At 43.1% G+C, this 18369-nt stretch overlaps 1 protein-coding gene across 3 annotated transcripts in view; it reads left to right on the top strand.

Annotated features, from left to right (window-relative positions):
- HMGCLL1 (3-hydroxymethyl-3-methylglutaryl-CoA lyase like 1) overlaps window positions 1-12752 on the top strand; it is a 167201-nt gene extending 154449 nt beyond the window's left edge. For all 3 annotated transcript variants that reach the window (XM_030198980.1, XM_030198979.1, XM_030198978.1), the window contains 2 exons: window positions 5950-6075; window positions 12651-12752. In XM_030198980.1, coding sequence (XP_030054840.1) covers window positions 5950-6075; window positions 12651-12752 — 228 coding nt within the window. The remainder of the gene's footprint in view (window positions 1-5949; window positions 6076-12650) is intronic.
- The last annotated feature ends 5617 nt before the right edge of the window (window positions 12753-18369 follow it).

The following is an 18369-nucleotide window of genomic DNA, read 5'->3' as shown; positions in this document are numbered from 1 at the left end:
TGCTCGACTGGTCTGGTCCGGAACTCACTCCACTCCTTCCAGGACACTATTCCTTCCCGTGGATGTTCACTGTGATCCCACCACTGCCACCATAATATGTCACGCTCAGCCGCCAGATCCGCACCACTCTTTCTCAGTCTCTTCCTTTCTTTACCAAGCACGCCCTTCTCTCCCGAGTCGACAGTCTGCAATCAGGGTCTCCGGACAACAGGCAAATCACCAGAAGTGCTTTATTATCTCCTGAGTACATTTACTCTGCTTTAAGGCTTCACAGGCCTTTCCCTCTCCTCAGTGTAGCTCCACTTTTAAACACAGTTCATTGGAGCCCTGCTTGCAATATAGTTCAGCTTGGGCCTGCTTTCCACACAGTTCACTTTGGCCCTGCTTTCAATATGGTTTTCCCCAGCACTGCTTCTAATCCAGTACTTAGTAGCACTGCTCTTTCCCACAGTTAATGAGCACTGCTCACAATTCAGTTCAGTTAGCAATGTTTTCCTCCTCAATTCAGTTTTAGCACTGCTTTCAAACACAGTTTAGTTTAGCATTGCCTTCAAACACAGTTCATCTTAGAAATGAAATTAAACAGTTCAATTCAATGGCAATATGGTCTAAGTCCCTTTCTCACTCTTAGACCTAATGACCCACCTCCCTCATTTGTCAGCACAAAACCACCTGACATCCACCCACCGGGTCAATTCACCAAGGCTTCATTCACTCTCTCCAGTTCAGTTCATAACTCACTTTAAGAGCCCTCCACCAGCACTTCCATTTCCTCCTCATTCTCCCCTCCTTTCTCCTCCTCCAGTTCCATTCTCTCCTCCCCTTCCTCCCGGTCTAGGGGCTCCTCCCTTCCCCCATCTGATTCCATCTCCCAATTACACCCCGGCTCCTCCCTCCCTTGCATAGATTCTTCTCTCTTCACCTGATCTGTCTGCTGGTGCTGCACTGCCTTCTGGGGCTTGTAGTTTCTTAGCTCCTGGCTTCTCTGACGTTGCCCTGCCTTCTGGGCTTTGTAGTTCCTTGGTTCTGAATCTCTCTGGTGCTGCACTGCCTTCTGGGGCTTGTAGTTTCTTTGCTCTTCACAATATGTAATAGGTGCATAAATGCTAGTCAGTTCATAGGATTGCCCTTTAAATGTTTTCTATTAGAAAATCTCAGATGCTTCCCTAAACATGTTTTCAGATATTCCTGTATGGCACTCAAAGGAGGATGAGTAGCCTAATGTGTAGAGCAGCAGACTGAGAACCAGGCAAGCTAGATTAAAATCCCACTGCCACTCCTGTGATCTTGGGCAAGACACTTAACCCTCCACTGTCTCAGGTAGAAACTAGGAATGGCAGCCAGAAAATTTTCATTTTGTGACATTTCCCATGTGAATTCTGGGAACGATCGTTTTATTCATTTTTGTTTGGCCACTTTTTCATCACGGGAGCAAATTAATTGAGGGGTTCATTTACTAAGATGCACTAAAGATTCACATATGCAAAATAAGATGCTCATTATATTCCTGTGGGCATCTTATCATTTAGTGCACACTAAATCTGTTTCTCGCACCATAGTAAAAGGACCTTTGAGTGTGCACTCTTTTGAAAGAGGGTGCACTATGTGCAAAGGGGGCACTCTCTTTCTGAAAGAGTGTACACTATCCCTCAAATTCTATACAGCATGCCTAGCGTTCCGTGCTGAAATCCAAGCGTATTCTATAATAACGTGCTTAAGTTAATTGGCTTAACAAGCCAATCAGCGTTGTTAACAGCACTTAAGCAATAATGAACACTGACAATAATTAAAATTTACACATGCAAATCGCTAAGTGTATACTGTAATGCACACTGCCTAAATTTTAATGCTTGCAGACAAAATGGAGCATGGATATGGGTGAGAAAATGAGTGTTTCATGGGCATTCCAGAATTTACGTGCACTGTTATAGAATATGGCCCTCTGTGCCTATATTTACACACCGGGATTTACACCATGTTTTTGCTTGTATAAATGGAGATGCATAGATTTAAGTGCTAGGGTATCAACTAGGAGGGGCATTTTTGAAAGGGACGTCCAAATTGCGATTTGGACGTCCTTGCAAAACGGCAAAATCTAGGAGCGGGGAAATCAGTATTTTCGAAACAAGATGGACGTCCATCTTTTGTTTCGAAAATACCACCAGGGACGTCTAAATCCTTAAATTTTGCCGTCCCTAGATTTGGACATCCCTAGACATGGTCGTTTCTGATTTTTGGCGATTTTTGAAACCAGAGACGTCCATGTCAGAAACGACCAAATCCAAGCCATTTGGTCGTGGGAGGAGCCAGCATTTGTAGTGCACTGGTCCCCCTGACATGACAGGACACTAACCGGGCACCCTAGGGGGCACTGCAGTGGACTTCATAAATTGCTCCCAGGTACATAGCTCCCTTACCTTCTGTGCTGAGGCCCCCAAAACCCACTACCCCCAACTGTACACCACTATCATAGCCCTTACGGGTGAAGGGGGGCACCTAGATGTGGGTTCGGTGGGTTTTGGAGGGCTCGCTGGTTCCTCCACAAACGTAACAGTTGGGGTGGTTGGGGCTGGGTCCGCCTGTCTGAAGTGCACTGCATCCACTAAAACTGCTCCAGGGACCTGAGTATGGCATAGAGGCTGGCACAACATATTTTCAAAGATGTTTTTTGAGGGTGGGAGGGGGTTAGTGACCACTGGGGGAGTAACAGGAGGTCATCCTCGATTCTCTCAGGTGGTCATCTGGTCATTTCGGGCACCTTTTTGTGCTTTAGTCGTAAGAAAAACAGGTCCGGGTGAAAATGTCCAAGTGTTCGTCAGGAAGGTCCTTGTTTTTTTTCGATTATGGGTCAAGGACGTCCAAGTGTTAGGCACACCAAAGTCCCGCCTTTGCTATGCCTCCGACACGCCCCCTTGAACTTTGGCCATCCTTGCGACGAAGTGCAGTTGGAGACATCCTAAATCGGGTTTCGATTATACCGATTTGGACGTCCCTGGGAGAAGGACGTCCATCTTCTGATTTATGTCGAAAGATGGACGTCCTTCTGAGCCCATAAGTGTATTCTATATACCATACCTAAATCTAGGCACTGCATATAGAATACGCTTAGGGGGAAATGTTTTCCATGTGGATTTTTTAGTCGCCATATATAGAAACCCCTCTATGCATGCATGTGCAGACATTTGTGCATGCATGATATTTTGCACAGGCAAATGACCACTGCCTTTGCAAACAGTGTGAATTCTATCAAAAGCAAATAATAAAACACACATTTTTAATGTTTTTTCTGTTCATTTTTGTATGATAGCAACTTGGGATATGTTTTTGATATTTCCCATATCATTGCAAACAAATGCTCATCCCTAGTAGAAATTTAGATTGTATGCCCTGCAGAAACAGGGAAACGCCTACTGTACCTGACTGACTGTAACTTTGCCTTGAACTACTAAGAAAGGTATCAGATTCAAGGAGCTTTCAAATGAATAGAACAAAACAATAATAAAACATCGTAGGGTTAAACGAAGTACATTGGAATCAAATCAGTGCAATAATTTACAATCATTTAAAAAGCAAATGGCATAAAGAGTGAAGTGCCTTTGACTAGATGAAGTTATGTCTACATAACCAACACTATCCTACTATTAAAAATATATATTAAAATAGGTTCACTATAAATTTCCCCTCAGTAGGATTCAACATGTCAGTGGCATTTTTAAAATTACTTGTGTTGTGGCTGTAAAAAGTACTCGCAGACAATATTAGTGTAAATCTCTGTGCGTAAGTTTTTCTTGGGCAATTTTCAAATGGAAAACAAAATCATATTTTCCCTGCAGATCCTGTGTGAACTTTTATATCTATGGTTCTGCCTTGCCAGAAATTCTCAAGAGTAAGCTTGGGTAGTTTTCCTTTGATAATTAGCTTTCAGGTTCATGAGTACAATGTATCTGCAGGCCTTTAATTCTCAAAGGCAGTCTGAGCATTGCTCTATATTCATTCTCTTTCCTGGACAACACTGACTTTACTATTATCAATTTATATTCTTCCTTGCCCATCTGTTTGAAAAGTACTTCTATCAAGGGTACAGTATTTTTGAAAGCAATGCTGCAGTGCCACCATGTGGTTAACAGACCAATATCATGTTAAGGTAGATTTTAGTAAGAATGTACAAAAATCAGAATTCATACTCGCAGACTGAGATATGTAAAAGCAATATCGGTGCTTATATGTCTTTAAATAAAATATCTTCACAGTTCCATCTCCAACAAAGCACAAATGACAACACACAAATTTATACCTGTTACAAAGTACATTTCTATATGTACCCTATACAAGTACATTAACATTTTAGAAAATATGTGTGTGTGTGTGTGTTGCAGCAGTGCATCCACTTTACCCATCAGACCAAAAATGGCAGGTAAATACTTCCACAATAAATCAACCAGGCAAAACAAGAGAGTGGATGAAATAGTTCCAAGAACTACCAGAAGTCCAATATCTTCAAAAAAGCAATTTTATTCTCCAGTAAATGTAATATAAACTGTCCAGACCCAACATGGACCATGTTTCGAAAGTATGCCTTTCTTACAGCTATATAATACATAAACAGGCATAAATGAATATGTAGTCAAAAAATATACAGTAAAAAAACCTTGACTAATTAGACAAAGCATATCATATAGGTATATAACACAGTTATATACCTATTATGAATGTAGAAGTATTATGAATGTATTATGAATATATGATTTTGCCCTATATGCAAACACTTTGTCTAATTAGTCATGAATGTGTATTCATTTATGTTTGTTTATTTATTATATAGTTGTGACCCCTGAGGAAGGCATATTTCCGAAACATGGTCCGTGTTGAGTCTGAACAGTTTATATTACATTTTCTGGAGAATCAAATTGCTTTTTTGAAGATATTGACTTCTGGTAGTTCTTGGAATTATTTCTTCCACTCTCTTGTTTTGTCTACTTTACCCATGCCATACCCCTGGGAAGGCCTACACACAGATCATGTGAAGGTAGAAATACATTTTCTATGTGCATGCTTGTGGCCACAGAACTTTATAAAATACCTGTCCTACACATGAAATAGTATTTGCATGTGAGCACACTTTATAAAATCACTCCCACAAATGGCAAGTGCAGTCATCCCCATGTTTTCATGGCAAGTGACATTATTAACAATTATCCATGACAAGTTTCAAATTAAAAGTTTGTGCATACTTTCACTTCAAAAACTGATGCAAAGTCTAGGGGTAAACAGTACTCACAGATTTTCCCCCAGTTATTCAAAACCATTTAACCAGCCAGGAATGGCAACTGGCTGGTTAAATGGTACTTAGCCAGCTAAGTGCTAATATCCAGCTTGAGATAGCTGGGTATCTCAGTTGAATATTAGCGCTTAGCAGCCAGCTGGATGATCAACTATGTTACGTGACATACCCGGTCAGCACCGATATTCAGCATCTGGCCGGCTATGTTTGGTAGCCAAATACGGCCGCATCAATTGATGGAATATCTTTGGCCGGTTTGAACTTAACCAGCCAGCGCTGAATATCAGCTTGGCTAGTTAAGTTCAAACCAGCCAAAAATAAACCGGATGTTCAATGCCGGTCACTGGAAATGGCCCAACATTGAATATCCGGGTTTAGCACTGACCACAGGAGTTAGCCAGGCTAACTTTGTCTTTAAACACATGGGACTAGATTTACTAAAGTGCATTCCCATGGTACTGCATGCTAGCACACATTTATAAACATTATTTACTATGGGTCCCATTTTATGTAGTGGGATGTATTTACTAATAGTGCATGTACATGTGGTTTGGTGCATTAACACAGTAGTGTACTTTATTAAATCTAGCTGATAGCATGAAAGTTGTCCCCAATATTTATGTAACACAAGATTAAAATGGCATTTCTTTATTCTTTTATTTTTCTAGATGGGAGTAAGTGTTGTGGATTCTGCTGTTGCTGGATTAGGTGGTTGTCCCTATGCTAAGGGTGCTACAGGAAATGTAGCCACAGAAGATGTACTTTATATGCTTAATGGTTTAGGAATCAATACAGTAAGTTATTTTTACTTTGACTTGAGATTTAATTATTTGTTTTATCAAATCTGAGATCTGTGGGTTCAAAATGTATCATTGTTGTTTCAAAATTTACCTTTATGTGCTAAATTATTCATGAGTATATAAAATGCAGTAGTCTAGTTGTTCATGTACTTTATGTGTAATAATTCTTCAGCTCAAATACTAATTCAAATACCATATTTTGTTCAATGCATATTAGTTAATATTCAGTGCTGAAATATTTAGGTAATGCATATTGCAACCTGCTTACTTCCAGGAAAGATTCCACTAAGAGGTCTTATCATTTTAAATGGAAGAGGTGTGCTGTCTGGTGTGAGAGCAAAGCCCTAGATCCTTTTTCCTGTTCTACACAAAAACTGCTTGAATACCTTCTATACCTTTCTGAGTCTGGGCTGAAAACCAACTCTGTAAGGGTTCACCTCTGCACCTGGTGCTTTCACCATGTGGAAGGCAAGCCCCTCTTTGCCTTTAGTTGTTTGCTTCATGTATAGTTTGCTTTTGATGAAGCATCCCATCATACCTCCAACGGTGTCATGGGACCTCAGCATTGTCCTCACCCTGCTGATGAAAGCTTCTTTTGAGCCGCTTAACACTTACCATCTGAAGTACCTGATCTGGAAGGTTTTGTTTTTGGTGGTAGTCACTTCAGTATGCAGGGTCAGTGAGCTTCAGGCCCTAGTAGTTGATCTACCTTGCACAAACTTTCATCATAACAGAATAGATCTCTGCACATCCTAAATTCCTTCCTAAGGTAGAGTTGGAATTCTGTCCTGCTAATATTCTTTCCAAAGCCTCATGCCCATCCTGGCGAAAGCACACTGCACACCTTGGACTGCAAGTGAGCCTTAGCTTCTATCTGGAGCGGACTAAAGCCCATAGATAGCCCACCAAGCTTTTTGTTTCTTTTGACCCAAAAAGGATGGGGACAGCTATCAGTAAACATACTTTGTCTAGTTGTCTAGCAGATTGTATCAGATTGTAGCAGATTGTATCTCCTATACTTATGCTTTGTCTGGGCTGACTCTGAAGGGCCATATCACAGCTTACAATGTCAGAGCCATGATTGTGTCAGTGGCCGACTGGAGGTCAGCCTTCACTGAATAGATTTGCAGAGCTGCAACATGGTCTTCAGTCCACATATTTACATCTCACTACTGCCTAGAACCAGATTGGTCAGACAGTTCTTCAGAATTTGTTTGTGTTCTAAAATCCAGTTCTACCCTTCTAGGCCTGTTTTCATTCTGTTCCAGGCTGCATCTACACAACAGGACTGTTCCTAAGAGTTTTTAGTTTAATTGGTTTCTGCAAGTCCCTATTGTTCATTCTTTGTTCTTTTTGATGAGCCTGGTAGCTAGGGATTCCCATGTGTGCTAATTGTTGTCCTGCTTTATTCTCTGAGAAAGCAAAGTTACTCAACTGTAGCAGCTGGTCTCTGAGGACAACAGGACAAATATTACCACATACTATCCCACTCCCTTAGGAGATGTGTCCTCTAAGCTTTTGTATTGATCTGCCTGGTCTCGCTCAATTGAAGCAGGTGGGAAGGTGCATGGTCAGGGCTGCCAAAAGCTTCTAGAAAATAGAACACTGGGTAGTGTCCTGTAGGGCTAATTATGTGATTAGCTAAAAATTACTCTGTTAGAATTTGTGGCTTGTCTCATCTGTTGATTTTGCCCTAAAGTGGTCCCAAATCAAAGAAAAGGGTTAAAGGGTTTTCATGAAGGTTTTGCTGGCAATATGAGAGAATATATATATGTATATATATAGGGGGGCACCGGAGCTCACCCTCTGTGTCATGGAAGCCATCCAGATGTGGCTTTGAGCTTGCTGTCACGGCATGTTTCTCCAAGCCATTTATCTGGCAGGCGTAAACAACAGTCTGGCCGACAGGTTGAGCAGGATAATGTAACCTCACGAGTGGTCACTGAACATGGGCGTAGTCCGCAAGATCTTCCAAGCGTGGGGCACCCCCTCGGTGGATCTTTTTGCCACTCAGATCAATCACAAGGTCCCTCAGTTCTGTTCCAGGCTTCAGGCCCACGACAGACTAGCGTTGGATGCCTTTCTCCTACATTGTGGGACAGGCCTTCTGTATGCATATCCTCCCATACCTCTAGTAGGGAAGACTTTGCTGAAACTCAAGCAAAACTGCAGAACTATGATCCTGATTGCACCCTTCTGGCCACGTCAGATTTGGTTCCCTCTTCTTCTGGAGTTGTCCTCCGAAGTACTGTGGAGATTGGAGTGTTTTCCAACTCTCATCACTGGGAACGAGGGGTCGCTTCTACATCCCAACCTCCAGTCTCTGGCTTTCATGGCCTGGATGTTGAGAGCTTAGAATTTGCCTCCTTGGGTCTTTCAGAGGGTGGCCCCCGAGTCTTGCTTGCTTCCAGAAGAGATTCCACAAAGAGGTGTTACTCTTTCAAATGGAGGAGGTTTGCCATCTGGTGTGACAGCAAGGCCCTAGATCCTCTTTCTTGTCCTACACAGACCCTGCTTGAATACCTTCTACACTTGACAGAGTCTGGTCTTAAGACCAACTCTGTAAGAGTTCACCTTAGTGCGATTAGTGCTTTTGATCGCTGTGTAGAAGGTAAGCCTATCTCTGGACAGCCTTTAGTGCTATTTACTCTAAATCTCCCATCTTATTTTTTAGGCTTCTAGCATTTGTATACATGCATTTCAAATTGTGTTTTTTCCTTTGATCTACAAGCTGCTTATATGTTGAAGGGGATAATGTTTATCATTTATGCTGTTCTCTCATTAAGCACACCTGGCTTACTTTAAGCATTTTTGAAACCTATATACTGAGATTCCCTAAATGTCCTGTTTCAATAGTATCCTTCAAGGATACTCCACACTGAACCATGCACTCATGGGTGACTGTTGACTCCCCCCCTCCCAATTCTAGTTTAAAAGCTGCTCTATCTGCTTTTTAAAAGTTAGCACTAGCAGCCTGGTTCCATCCCGGTTAAGGTGGAGCCCATCCTTTTGGAACAGTCTGCCCCTTTCCCAGAATGTTGTCCAGTTCCTAACAAGTCTAAATCCTTCATCCCTGCACCATCGTCTCAACCATGTGTTGAGACTACAGAACTCTGCCTGCCTTTTGGATCCTGTGCATGGAATTGGGAGCATTTCAGAAAATGCTACCCTGGAGGATCTGGACTTCAGCTTTCTACCTAACAGTCTAAATTTGGCTTCCAGAACCTCCCTCCCCATTTTCCTATGTCATTGGTACCTACATGTGCCAAGATAGCTGGCTCCTCCTCAGCACTATGTGTCTAGGTGATGTGTGAGATCCATCAGGCAGGCCAGTGAAAAGGCAATCCTCGCGTCCACCAACCACCCAGCTATCTACATGCCTAATGATTGAATCACTAATTACAATAACTGTGCTAACTCTTCCCGCCTTGGAAGAAGTTCTTGGAGATATGGCCTCAGTTCAAGAGGATAGTGGAACCGCTGGTGGGCAGGTCCAGGCTACAGGAGTACTTCCTACTTGACCAGGGTGATGCTCTCTTTCTTTGAGACCTCCCTCCTCGAAGACAGCACAGGGGCTACCAGACTGAAGGTGGGACATCTCTACAACTTCCCTGTAGGTCTCTTCTATGTACCTCTGTCTCCCTCAGCTCCTCAAAGTCTGCTACTCTAGCCTCACTTGAACAGACCCGTTCTCTGAGAGCTAGAAGCTTTTTGCATCAGGCACATATTTAAAACCGCTCACCAACTGGGAGATAATCATACATGCAAAAGACTGGATAGCTCCCCTCTTGCTGCTGGACTGCTGTCTCCATCTTAGTATTTTTGAGTTTTTCATTAATTTAAAACTTGCTAATTTAAAAGATATGAGGGCTAAACACAAAGAAATCCTGTTTAGAAGGAATGGTTCTATGGAATCTTAGCGGAGATTGGGTGGCGACGCTGGTATTTGGAGAATAAAACCGGTGCAGGGTGGACTGCTACGGTCTGTGCCCTGATCGTGAGTGAATAGATATGGAGGGGCTGGAGAGTAAATTTTAAGGGGCTTCGACGTTAGCTTCAGAACATTTAGTACAGGAACAGTGCTGGGCAGACGTTTACGGTCTGTGCACTGAGAATGGCAGGGAAAACTCAAACTCGGGTATACATATAAAGTATTACATACCATGTAAAAATGAGTTTATCTTGTTGGACAGACTGGATGGATTGTTCAGGTCTTTATCTGCCATCATTTCATTTACTATATGTAATAAGGATTTTATTGTAACATAAAAAAAGCCTTTAGCTTATATGGTATACAGTGTGATTTATTTAGTGTTTTCTTCTTAGAAAGTAATGAAATGTAATTAAAACTAAGACTACTCCTCCCTTGTTATCCTAATTAGAATAACTGACTATAAATGAAGAGTTGTACTAGGGGTGGGCGGGAGTTGGGGAGAGTGGATGGGATTGAAGACTAAATTAGGTCATGCTGTGCCTGCTAGAGGCTATCTGTTAATGCTGTGGTACAAAGTTTAAAACTAGGGGGGGAAGATTATAGAGACTAGTTGATAGTTTGCTTTTTAATATTTTTATTCTGCCTATCAATAACCTGCAATTCCTTCTTTAAACCCTAATCTTTAAGTTCCCAAAGCAAGAGCAAAATAATGTTCACTTAGCAGAGAAATGTCCTTTTTTCTCAGAACTTCTCAGAAAGAAAGTTAAGTGAGACCTTTCCTTTTTATATTGTTTTGAATCTATGGGGACTGCTTCAAACAGACCTTTTTAAGCTAACTCAGTAAATAGATTGCCCTTAATAATCTTTTTCTACTTACCATAGCGTAGCTTGCTAAATTTAGGGGCCCTTTTACACAGCTGTGCTATAAAGTGACCTGTGCTATTTTTAGTGTGTAGGTTTCCCATGTGCTGAGGCCATTTTGGGCATGGCTGTAAAATGGCTGCAATTTCTATTTTCCCATTCATGGCCACACGCTAATTTCCCATTCTATTTACTAGGCAGTAAGGGCTCCTGCACTAACCCCACATTAATCGGGCAGCACTTGGCGATTTTCCTGTGCTACCTGATTAACGCAGTCCATGCCTACTCTCCGCCTCCAAATGCCCCCCCCCCCGCACTAAATTTAATCCTATTTTGTAGTGTATGGGTAGTGCGCACCAATTCTGAAACTACTGTGAGACTCCTAAGCGCATCACACGGTAGTGCCTTGTAGCATGCAGTAAACATGTGTTCATGCGTACCACCACTTAGTAAAAGGATCCCATAGTTTTTACCTGAGGCTCTAAAGGGTAGGTACTTATCCAAGTTTACAAAGTACATCTGTGAAACAAACTGGGTTTGAACCCTGATTTCTCTGGGTTTTAGGTTGCTGTTCTAACCATTAGTTTATTTCAAACGTTGTAGTGTACACAGCACCCTCCTCTCAGCTAAAAATGGCAAAAACGTATCTGCTAAATACTTTATAACAGGGTGACAACATTAATGCAGCACCAAGATGTATCTTTTCTTATTATTAGAAATTTTTAAGTGTAGCAATATGGATCACAGGAAGCTCACCATCCCCTACTATTGTTCCTTCCCTATTCGGTGTTCCTCTTGAACTGGTTGATTCTCTTAAGTATCTTGGAGTCATTTTTGACCCATAGCTTTCATTTGTTCCCCATATTTCTGCCACTGTGAAGTCTTGTTTCTTTTTTCTTCATCGGATTTGGTCTATTCATAGTTTACTTGATGATTTTTCTTGTGCCACACTCTTGTCTTCATGAATTACTTCCTGACTTGATTAATGTAACTTTAGAAGGACTAACTAAAATTTCTCTTTCTCACCTTCAGACAATCCAAAAAGCCTCTATTCACTTTCATAGTTGTGCCCATAGATCGGACCATGTTTCCCTGCTTCTTAGGCACTGCTTCTTAGGCACCATTTTCTTTCCTGTTCAATTTAAACTTCTCTCTTTAGCTTTTAAGTCTGTTCACTCTGGTACTTCCTCCTACCTTACTCTTCGCATTTCCCCTTATACCCCTTCTCATATTCTCCACTCAGCCTCTGTCTCCTGTCTTTCTACCCCCTCAGTTAATTTTAATCTTTCTTGTCTAGAATCTACCCGTGATTCTGCCTTTTTTTTTCTTTGGTTCCCTCTCTTTGGAATGCCTTCCTCTTTGCCCTTCATTCTGAAGTCTTTTTGCATTTTAAGTCTCTGTTGAAAGCCCATTTGTTCAAATCATCCTTTCCTTTTGTTACCCAATCAGGAGGCCCTGGTTTAGAGCTGTAGTCTACCTATTTTTTTTCCTCCTACCCTGTCAGACTGTCAAAGTAATGTTTGGATGTTTCACTTATATATACTATCTGCTACCACATTTGCTTATTTCCGATCTGACAAAGAAGGGCAACCTTCGAAAGCTAATCAAGAAATGTAATAAGTTATGTCCAATAAAAAAGGTATCATCTTATTTTCTTTTCCATGTTTTATTTTGTTTGATTTCTATTGATAACCTTTAAGAGTGGACTAACACGGCTACCACACCTCTCTACTTAATGTAGTTGTAAATATAACATTTTCTTTTTTCTCTGTAGGGAGTGAATCTTCACAAAGTGGTGGAAGCGGGTAACTTCATCTGCAAAGCTTTGAACAAGAAGACTAATTCCAAAGTGGCACAGGCATCACTTCATTCATGAACTATTGAGAGATTTCTGTGATGGCTCTTTAAAGTTTATTGTGTAACACATGTATGCTTTCTTATTTTTATATATATATATATATATATATATATATATATATATATATATATATATATATATATATATAAACATTGTTTGGCTGTATTGCATTGCTTTGTGGTAAAGGAGCAGGAAGTTTTGATTTTCTATTTGTTATAAAATATATGAGGAATAATAATACAAAGATTTATAATGGTGAAAACTGTCAGTGGGAATATCTTCCTTCCTTGCATTGGTGAAGATATAAGGCTAGATTCTATATATGGCACCTAAAAAATCAGCACCAAAAAAAGCGCTATTCTATAAGCCACACTTAAAGTTAGGTGTAGTTTATAGAATACTGCTTATGCCCAGGAATTGTGCCTAACTTTAGGCGTGGCTATTTGCATCAACTGAAACATGATGCAAATGCATTCGCCTATATTAGGTGCATATCCCCATTATTCTATAATAATGCACATTAACTTTAGGAACACCCCTGTTATGCCCATGATCCTCCCATTTCCACGCCCCCTTTTTCATATCAGGAGTAAATTTTAGGTGCATATCCCACGCCTAAATTTACATAAATGACAATTAAATCTAATTACTGCCAATAATTTTGTAGTATGCTACGACATACTTTTTGTATTGTATTTGAATATTTTTACTGCTGTTTTGTCTATTGCTTATGTTTTAATTATTCTTGCTGTACACCGCCTTGAGTGAATTCCTTCAAAAAGGCAGTAAATAAATCCTAATAAATACATAAAATTATTGGTGCTAATTATCTTGTAATTCAATTACATTGTGCGTGCAAATTGGGTGCACACCCAAATTTGTGCATGCAATTTTTGGTGACTTTTATAGAATTAAGGGGATAATGATTGGGCCCAGTGTTCACAAAAAGCTGAGCTTCTACATTTGGCTCCTAAATTTGTGTTCTATTTTCAACCAAATTTAGGAGCCTAAAATGTTTATTTTAGAAGCAGTGTTGAGGTTTTAGATGCCGTTGTCTAAACCTCAATTTTACAAAGCTTGGGATATGGACATCTAAAACTGAAGAACATCTATATTGCAAATGGATGTGTTTTGGGCGGGACTAGAGTGAGTCCAAAATACAGATGTATAATCCCAATTTCAGAAGAGAAATAGATGTCTGTCTCCCAAAAGGAGGATGCCAGCGTTTAGACCTTCTTCCCAGGACATCTAGGTGTCAGAAAAGTGTTCCTATTGAGTAATGCTCCACTGGAGGGATTAAGGGTGGTCACCCCCATAATCACACAGAGATTAATGTGCCCCCTCCCTCAAAAGCAACATTAGCAAGGGATACTGGGGTCTGTGACAGGTTCAGAAAAAATAAATGTTCATGTTTCTTAAATGGCTGATATTGTGTTCCTTCACATGAATGTCTGTTGCCATTTTATGACATGGATGTTCATGTGCTCTCACATACTGTAGATGTCTAGATGTCTATGTACCTGTTTTGCCCTGTTGATATTTTAGACTTCTATTTTTCTAAAATGGATGTCCATGCCACACATAACCAGTGCATAAACGATCATTTTTCAAAATACTAGTGGAATTTCAGACATCTTATTTCCAATTTGAATGCCCTTTCTAAGTTGCCACTCTGAATTTTCACTAGAAGATTCATCTTAATTTAGAAGCCTAAAAATTATGCTTATAAATGTAGGCCTACCGTTCATTTACCTAGACTTATGAGCCTACCTTATGAGCCTAACGCTGAAAATCAGTGCTAAGCTCCTAAGATTTTTCCCCACCGTAAGTCCACCCTGTTGTCATCTACTTTTTAGTGAAATTTTGAGTATAAATTTAGGAATTCAGCATAGTAAATTTTCAAAGAGGCCAATTTAGGAACATAACTCTCTAAGGGACTTTTTTGCTAAAGCTTAGCATGTGCTAATGGACATTAGCATTTCACTGATTGCCATGTGGCCCATAGGCATAAAATAGGATGGGCAGCATTTAGTGCATGCTATTGTCCATTAGTACACTAACCTTTAGTAAATAGGCTCCAAAGTTAGGAACATAAGTCCTTAAATATCAGACCTTTTGTATCTAGCTGTTTGCTAGTGCAGATTTCATTGCACCAGGAAATATGTAATATTAGCAGAAACCCATAAAACATCTGTAATGACCCCAAAATTCATTACCTCTACCACCACCAGCCTAATTCAAGATTCACCCCCACACAGTCTCTGTTTTACATTCATGCTACCCTCCAGTCTCTCTCTTCCTTTCTTTCTCTTTTCTTTCTCTCTTTCTGTTTCTTTCTTTTCATCATTTCAAGGGACTCACTATCCCTTCCCTCCCTCCCTCCCCAAGACTTATTCTCTTTCCTTCCTGCTTCCCTTCTCCCCAGCATTCTTTCTCTTTACCTTCCATCACAAGCACACACTCTCTCCTTTTGTTTCCCTTTCAGTGCTTGCTGTTTCTCTTATTTCCCCCCAGCATGGCTTCACTAGTGGCAGGTCATGTCAGACAAACCTGATTGATTTGTGGTTTAAATTTTACATTTAGCACTAAAGTGGCAGAGGAGGGTGCTGTGACCTGTCATGAGCTGCTCTTTCTTCTGCTTCTGATCAGTGCTACGGGAGGGGGCTTGGTGAGGGAGCAAGATGCAAGTGTGCCACGGAGTGGAGCAAGAGATGAATGTCTGTGTGCCGGATTGGGGATGGCAAGAGAGAGCAAAAGGTGGCTGTGTGCCGGGAGGAGGGGGGGGGGGGGACAGGGAAGATTAAAAGGTGGCTGTGTGCCCAGAAGGGGGAGGATTAAAAGGTGACTGTCTGGATGTTGGGTGGGAGGAGGAAGTGCTGAGTCGCTTTGTGTTCTGGGAGGAGGAACAGAGGGAAGGAGTGTTGGGTGTTTGTGTGTTTTGGGGGGAAGGACAGAGGAAGGAAGCACTGGGTGTCTGTGTGCTTTGGGTGAGAGAAGGTGCACTAGGTGTCTGTTTTGAGGGGAGGGGAGCTCTGGGTGTATATTTGCTTTGGGGGAAGGGAGGGACCCCTGGGTGTCTATGCTTTGGGGAAAGGGAGCACTAAGTGTCTGTGTGCTTTGGGGGGAGGGAAGGACCGCTGGGTGTCTGTATGCTTTGGGAAAAGGGAGGGAGCACTGGGTGTCTGTGTGCTTTGGGGGGGTAGGAGGGACCGCTGGGTGTCTGTGTTCTTTGGGGAAAGGGAGGGAGCACTGGGTGTCTGCGTGCTTTGGGGGAAGGGAGGGGCCGCTGGGTGTCTGTGTGCTTTGAGGGGAGGGAGGGACTGCTGGGTGTCTGTGCTTTGGGAAAAGGGAGGGAGCACTGGGTGTCTGTGTGCTTTGGGAAAAGGGAGGGAGCACTGGGTGTCTGTGTGCTTTGGGGAAAGGGAGGGAGCACTGGGTTTGTGTGTGCTTTGTGGGAAGGGAGGGGCCGCTGGGTGTCCGTGTTCTTTGGGGAAAGGGAGCACTGGGTGTCTGTGTGCTTTGGGGGGAGGGAGGGGCCACTGTGTGTCTGTCTTCTTTGGGGAAAGGGAGCACTGGGTGTCTGTGTGCTTTGGGGAGGAGGGAGGGGCCACTTTGTGTCTGTGTTCTTTGGGGAAAGGGAGCACTGGGTGTCTGTGTGCTTTGGGGGGAGGGAAGGGCCACTGTGTGTCTGTGTTCTTTGGGGAAAGGGAGCACTGGGTGTCTGTGTGCTTTGGGGGGGGGGAGGGGCCACTGTGTGTCTGTGTTCTTTGGGAAAAGGGAGCACTGGGTGTCTGTGTGCTTTGGGGGGGAGGGAGGGACCACTGTGTGTCTGTGTTCTTTGGGAAAAGGGAGCACTGGGTGTCTGTGTGTTTTGGAGGGAGGGAGGGAGCACTGGGTGTCTGTGCTTTGTGGAAAGGGAGGGAGCACTGGGTTTTCGTGTGCTTTGGTTAGAGGGAGGGGCCGCTGGTTGTCTGTGTTCTTTGGGAAAGGGAGCGCTGGGTGTCTGTGTGCTTTGGAAGGAGGGAGGGAGCACTGGGTGTCTGTGCTTTGTGGAAAGGGAGGGAGCACTGGGTTTTCGTGTGCTTTGGGGAGAGGGAGGGGCCGCTGGGTGTCTGTGTTCTTTGGGGAAAGGGAGCCCTGGGTGTCTGTGTGTTTTGGAGGGAGGGAGGGAGGGAGCACTGGGTGTCTGTGTGTTTTGAAGGGAGGGAGGGAGCACTGGGTGTCTGCGCTTTGGGAAAAGGGAGGGAGCACTAGGTGTCTGTGTGCTTTGGGGGGTGGGAGGAACCGCTGATTGTCTGTGTTATTTGGGGAAAGGGAGCACTGGGTTTGTGTGTGCTTTGGGGAAGGGAGGGGCCGTTGGGTGGGTGTGTTCTTTGGGGAAAGGGAGGGAGCACTGGGTGTCTGTGCTTTGGGGGAAGGGAGCACTGGGTGTCTGTGTGCTTTTGGGGGGAGGGAGGGACCGCTGGTTGTCTGCGTTCTTTGGGGAAAGGGAGCACTGGGTGTCTGTGTGCTTTGTGGGAAGGGAGCGCTGGGTGTCTGGGTGCTTTGGGGGGACTGACAAGAGAGTGAGAACTGGGTATGTGCTTTGGGTTAAGGGAGCGCAGGGTGTTTGTGTGCTTTGGGAGAGAAGAAGAGAGCACTGGGTGTCTGTGCTTTGGGAAAGGAGTGCTGGGTGTCTGCTTTGGGGGAGGAAGGGGGAGCTGGATGTCTGTGCTTTCAGGGGAGGGAGGGGGCACTGGGTGTCTGTGTGCTTTGGGGGAGGGAGTGCTGGGTGTCTGTGTGCTTTGGAGGGAGGGAGAGTGTACTGAGTGTCTATGTGCTTTTGGGGGGAGCTAGTGCTGGGTGTCTGTGTGCTTTGGTGGGGAGGGAGGGAGCACTGGGAGTCTGTGTGCTAGAGTGCAGGAGCTGGGGAGGGATGTGCAGATAGAGGAGAGAGAAATCTGTAGAGTGCTATGGAGAAATTTAGTTATGGGTTTTGTGGAATAGAGAGAGATTGAAAGAGAGAGAGCTAAAAGGGAGGTAGAGAGCGCGAGAAAGAGAGAGGAGAGTGCTAAAGGGAAAAGTGTGTGTGTGGGGGGGGGGGGTGGTATCCATCTTGGAAAGGTAGCCCACATGGTGCCTTCTTAATCAGGAGGATATCTGAGGAACTAACAACTACAGACATGGCCCATAAGGAGCACAGTTACTGAGGAGGTGATTCTCCAGCAGCCTTGTTGATAGGATCAATTTAAAATTTTAAAGAATCTGGGTATTTTTGTGGGGGGGGGGGGGGGAGGGGAAGAGGGATTCAGAGAGGCTACTGATGGAAGTGAAGATATGACGAGGCTGCTCCTGGGGTGGCTGGATAGATAATGAGGCAAGGCTTTAGGCTGTGGTTGCTGGGAGTGGGGGCAAGTGGAGAAAGGCTAAAGTTGTAGCTTCAGAGAGTAGGTGGGTAGTAGCTTCTCCCCCATTGTGCCACTAACCACAGCCTAGAGGCTCTCTACTACCAAATACGCTGTAGGAGCTCGGGCAATGGTGAGAGCAGTAGCTTTTTGCCACTCTGTCCCTGCTACTTTTACTCCTGGGAAATTCTGAACAAATTGTTTGAAAATTCTGCATTATTTGTAGCGTGTTTGCATAGAATTTCTCCATT

This window comes from Microcaecilia unicolor, chromosome 3, assembly GCF_901765095.1.
Source record: "Microcaecilia unicolor chromosome 3, aMicUni1.1, whole genome shotgun sequence".
Classification (NCBI taxonomy): Eukaryota; Metazoa; Chordata; class Amphibia; order Gymnophiona; family Siphonopidae; genus Microcaecilia; species Microcaecilia unicolor.
Note: the sequence above shows the minus strand (reverse complement) of the source record. Positions and strands in the feature narration are given on the sequence as shown.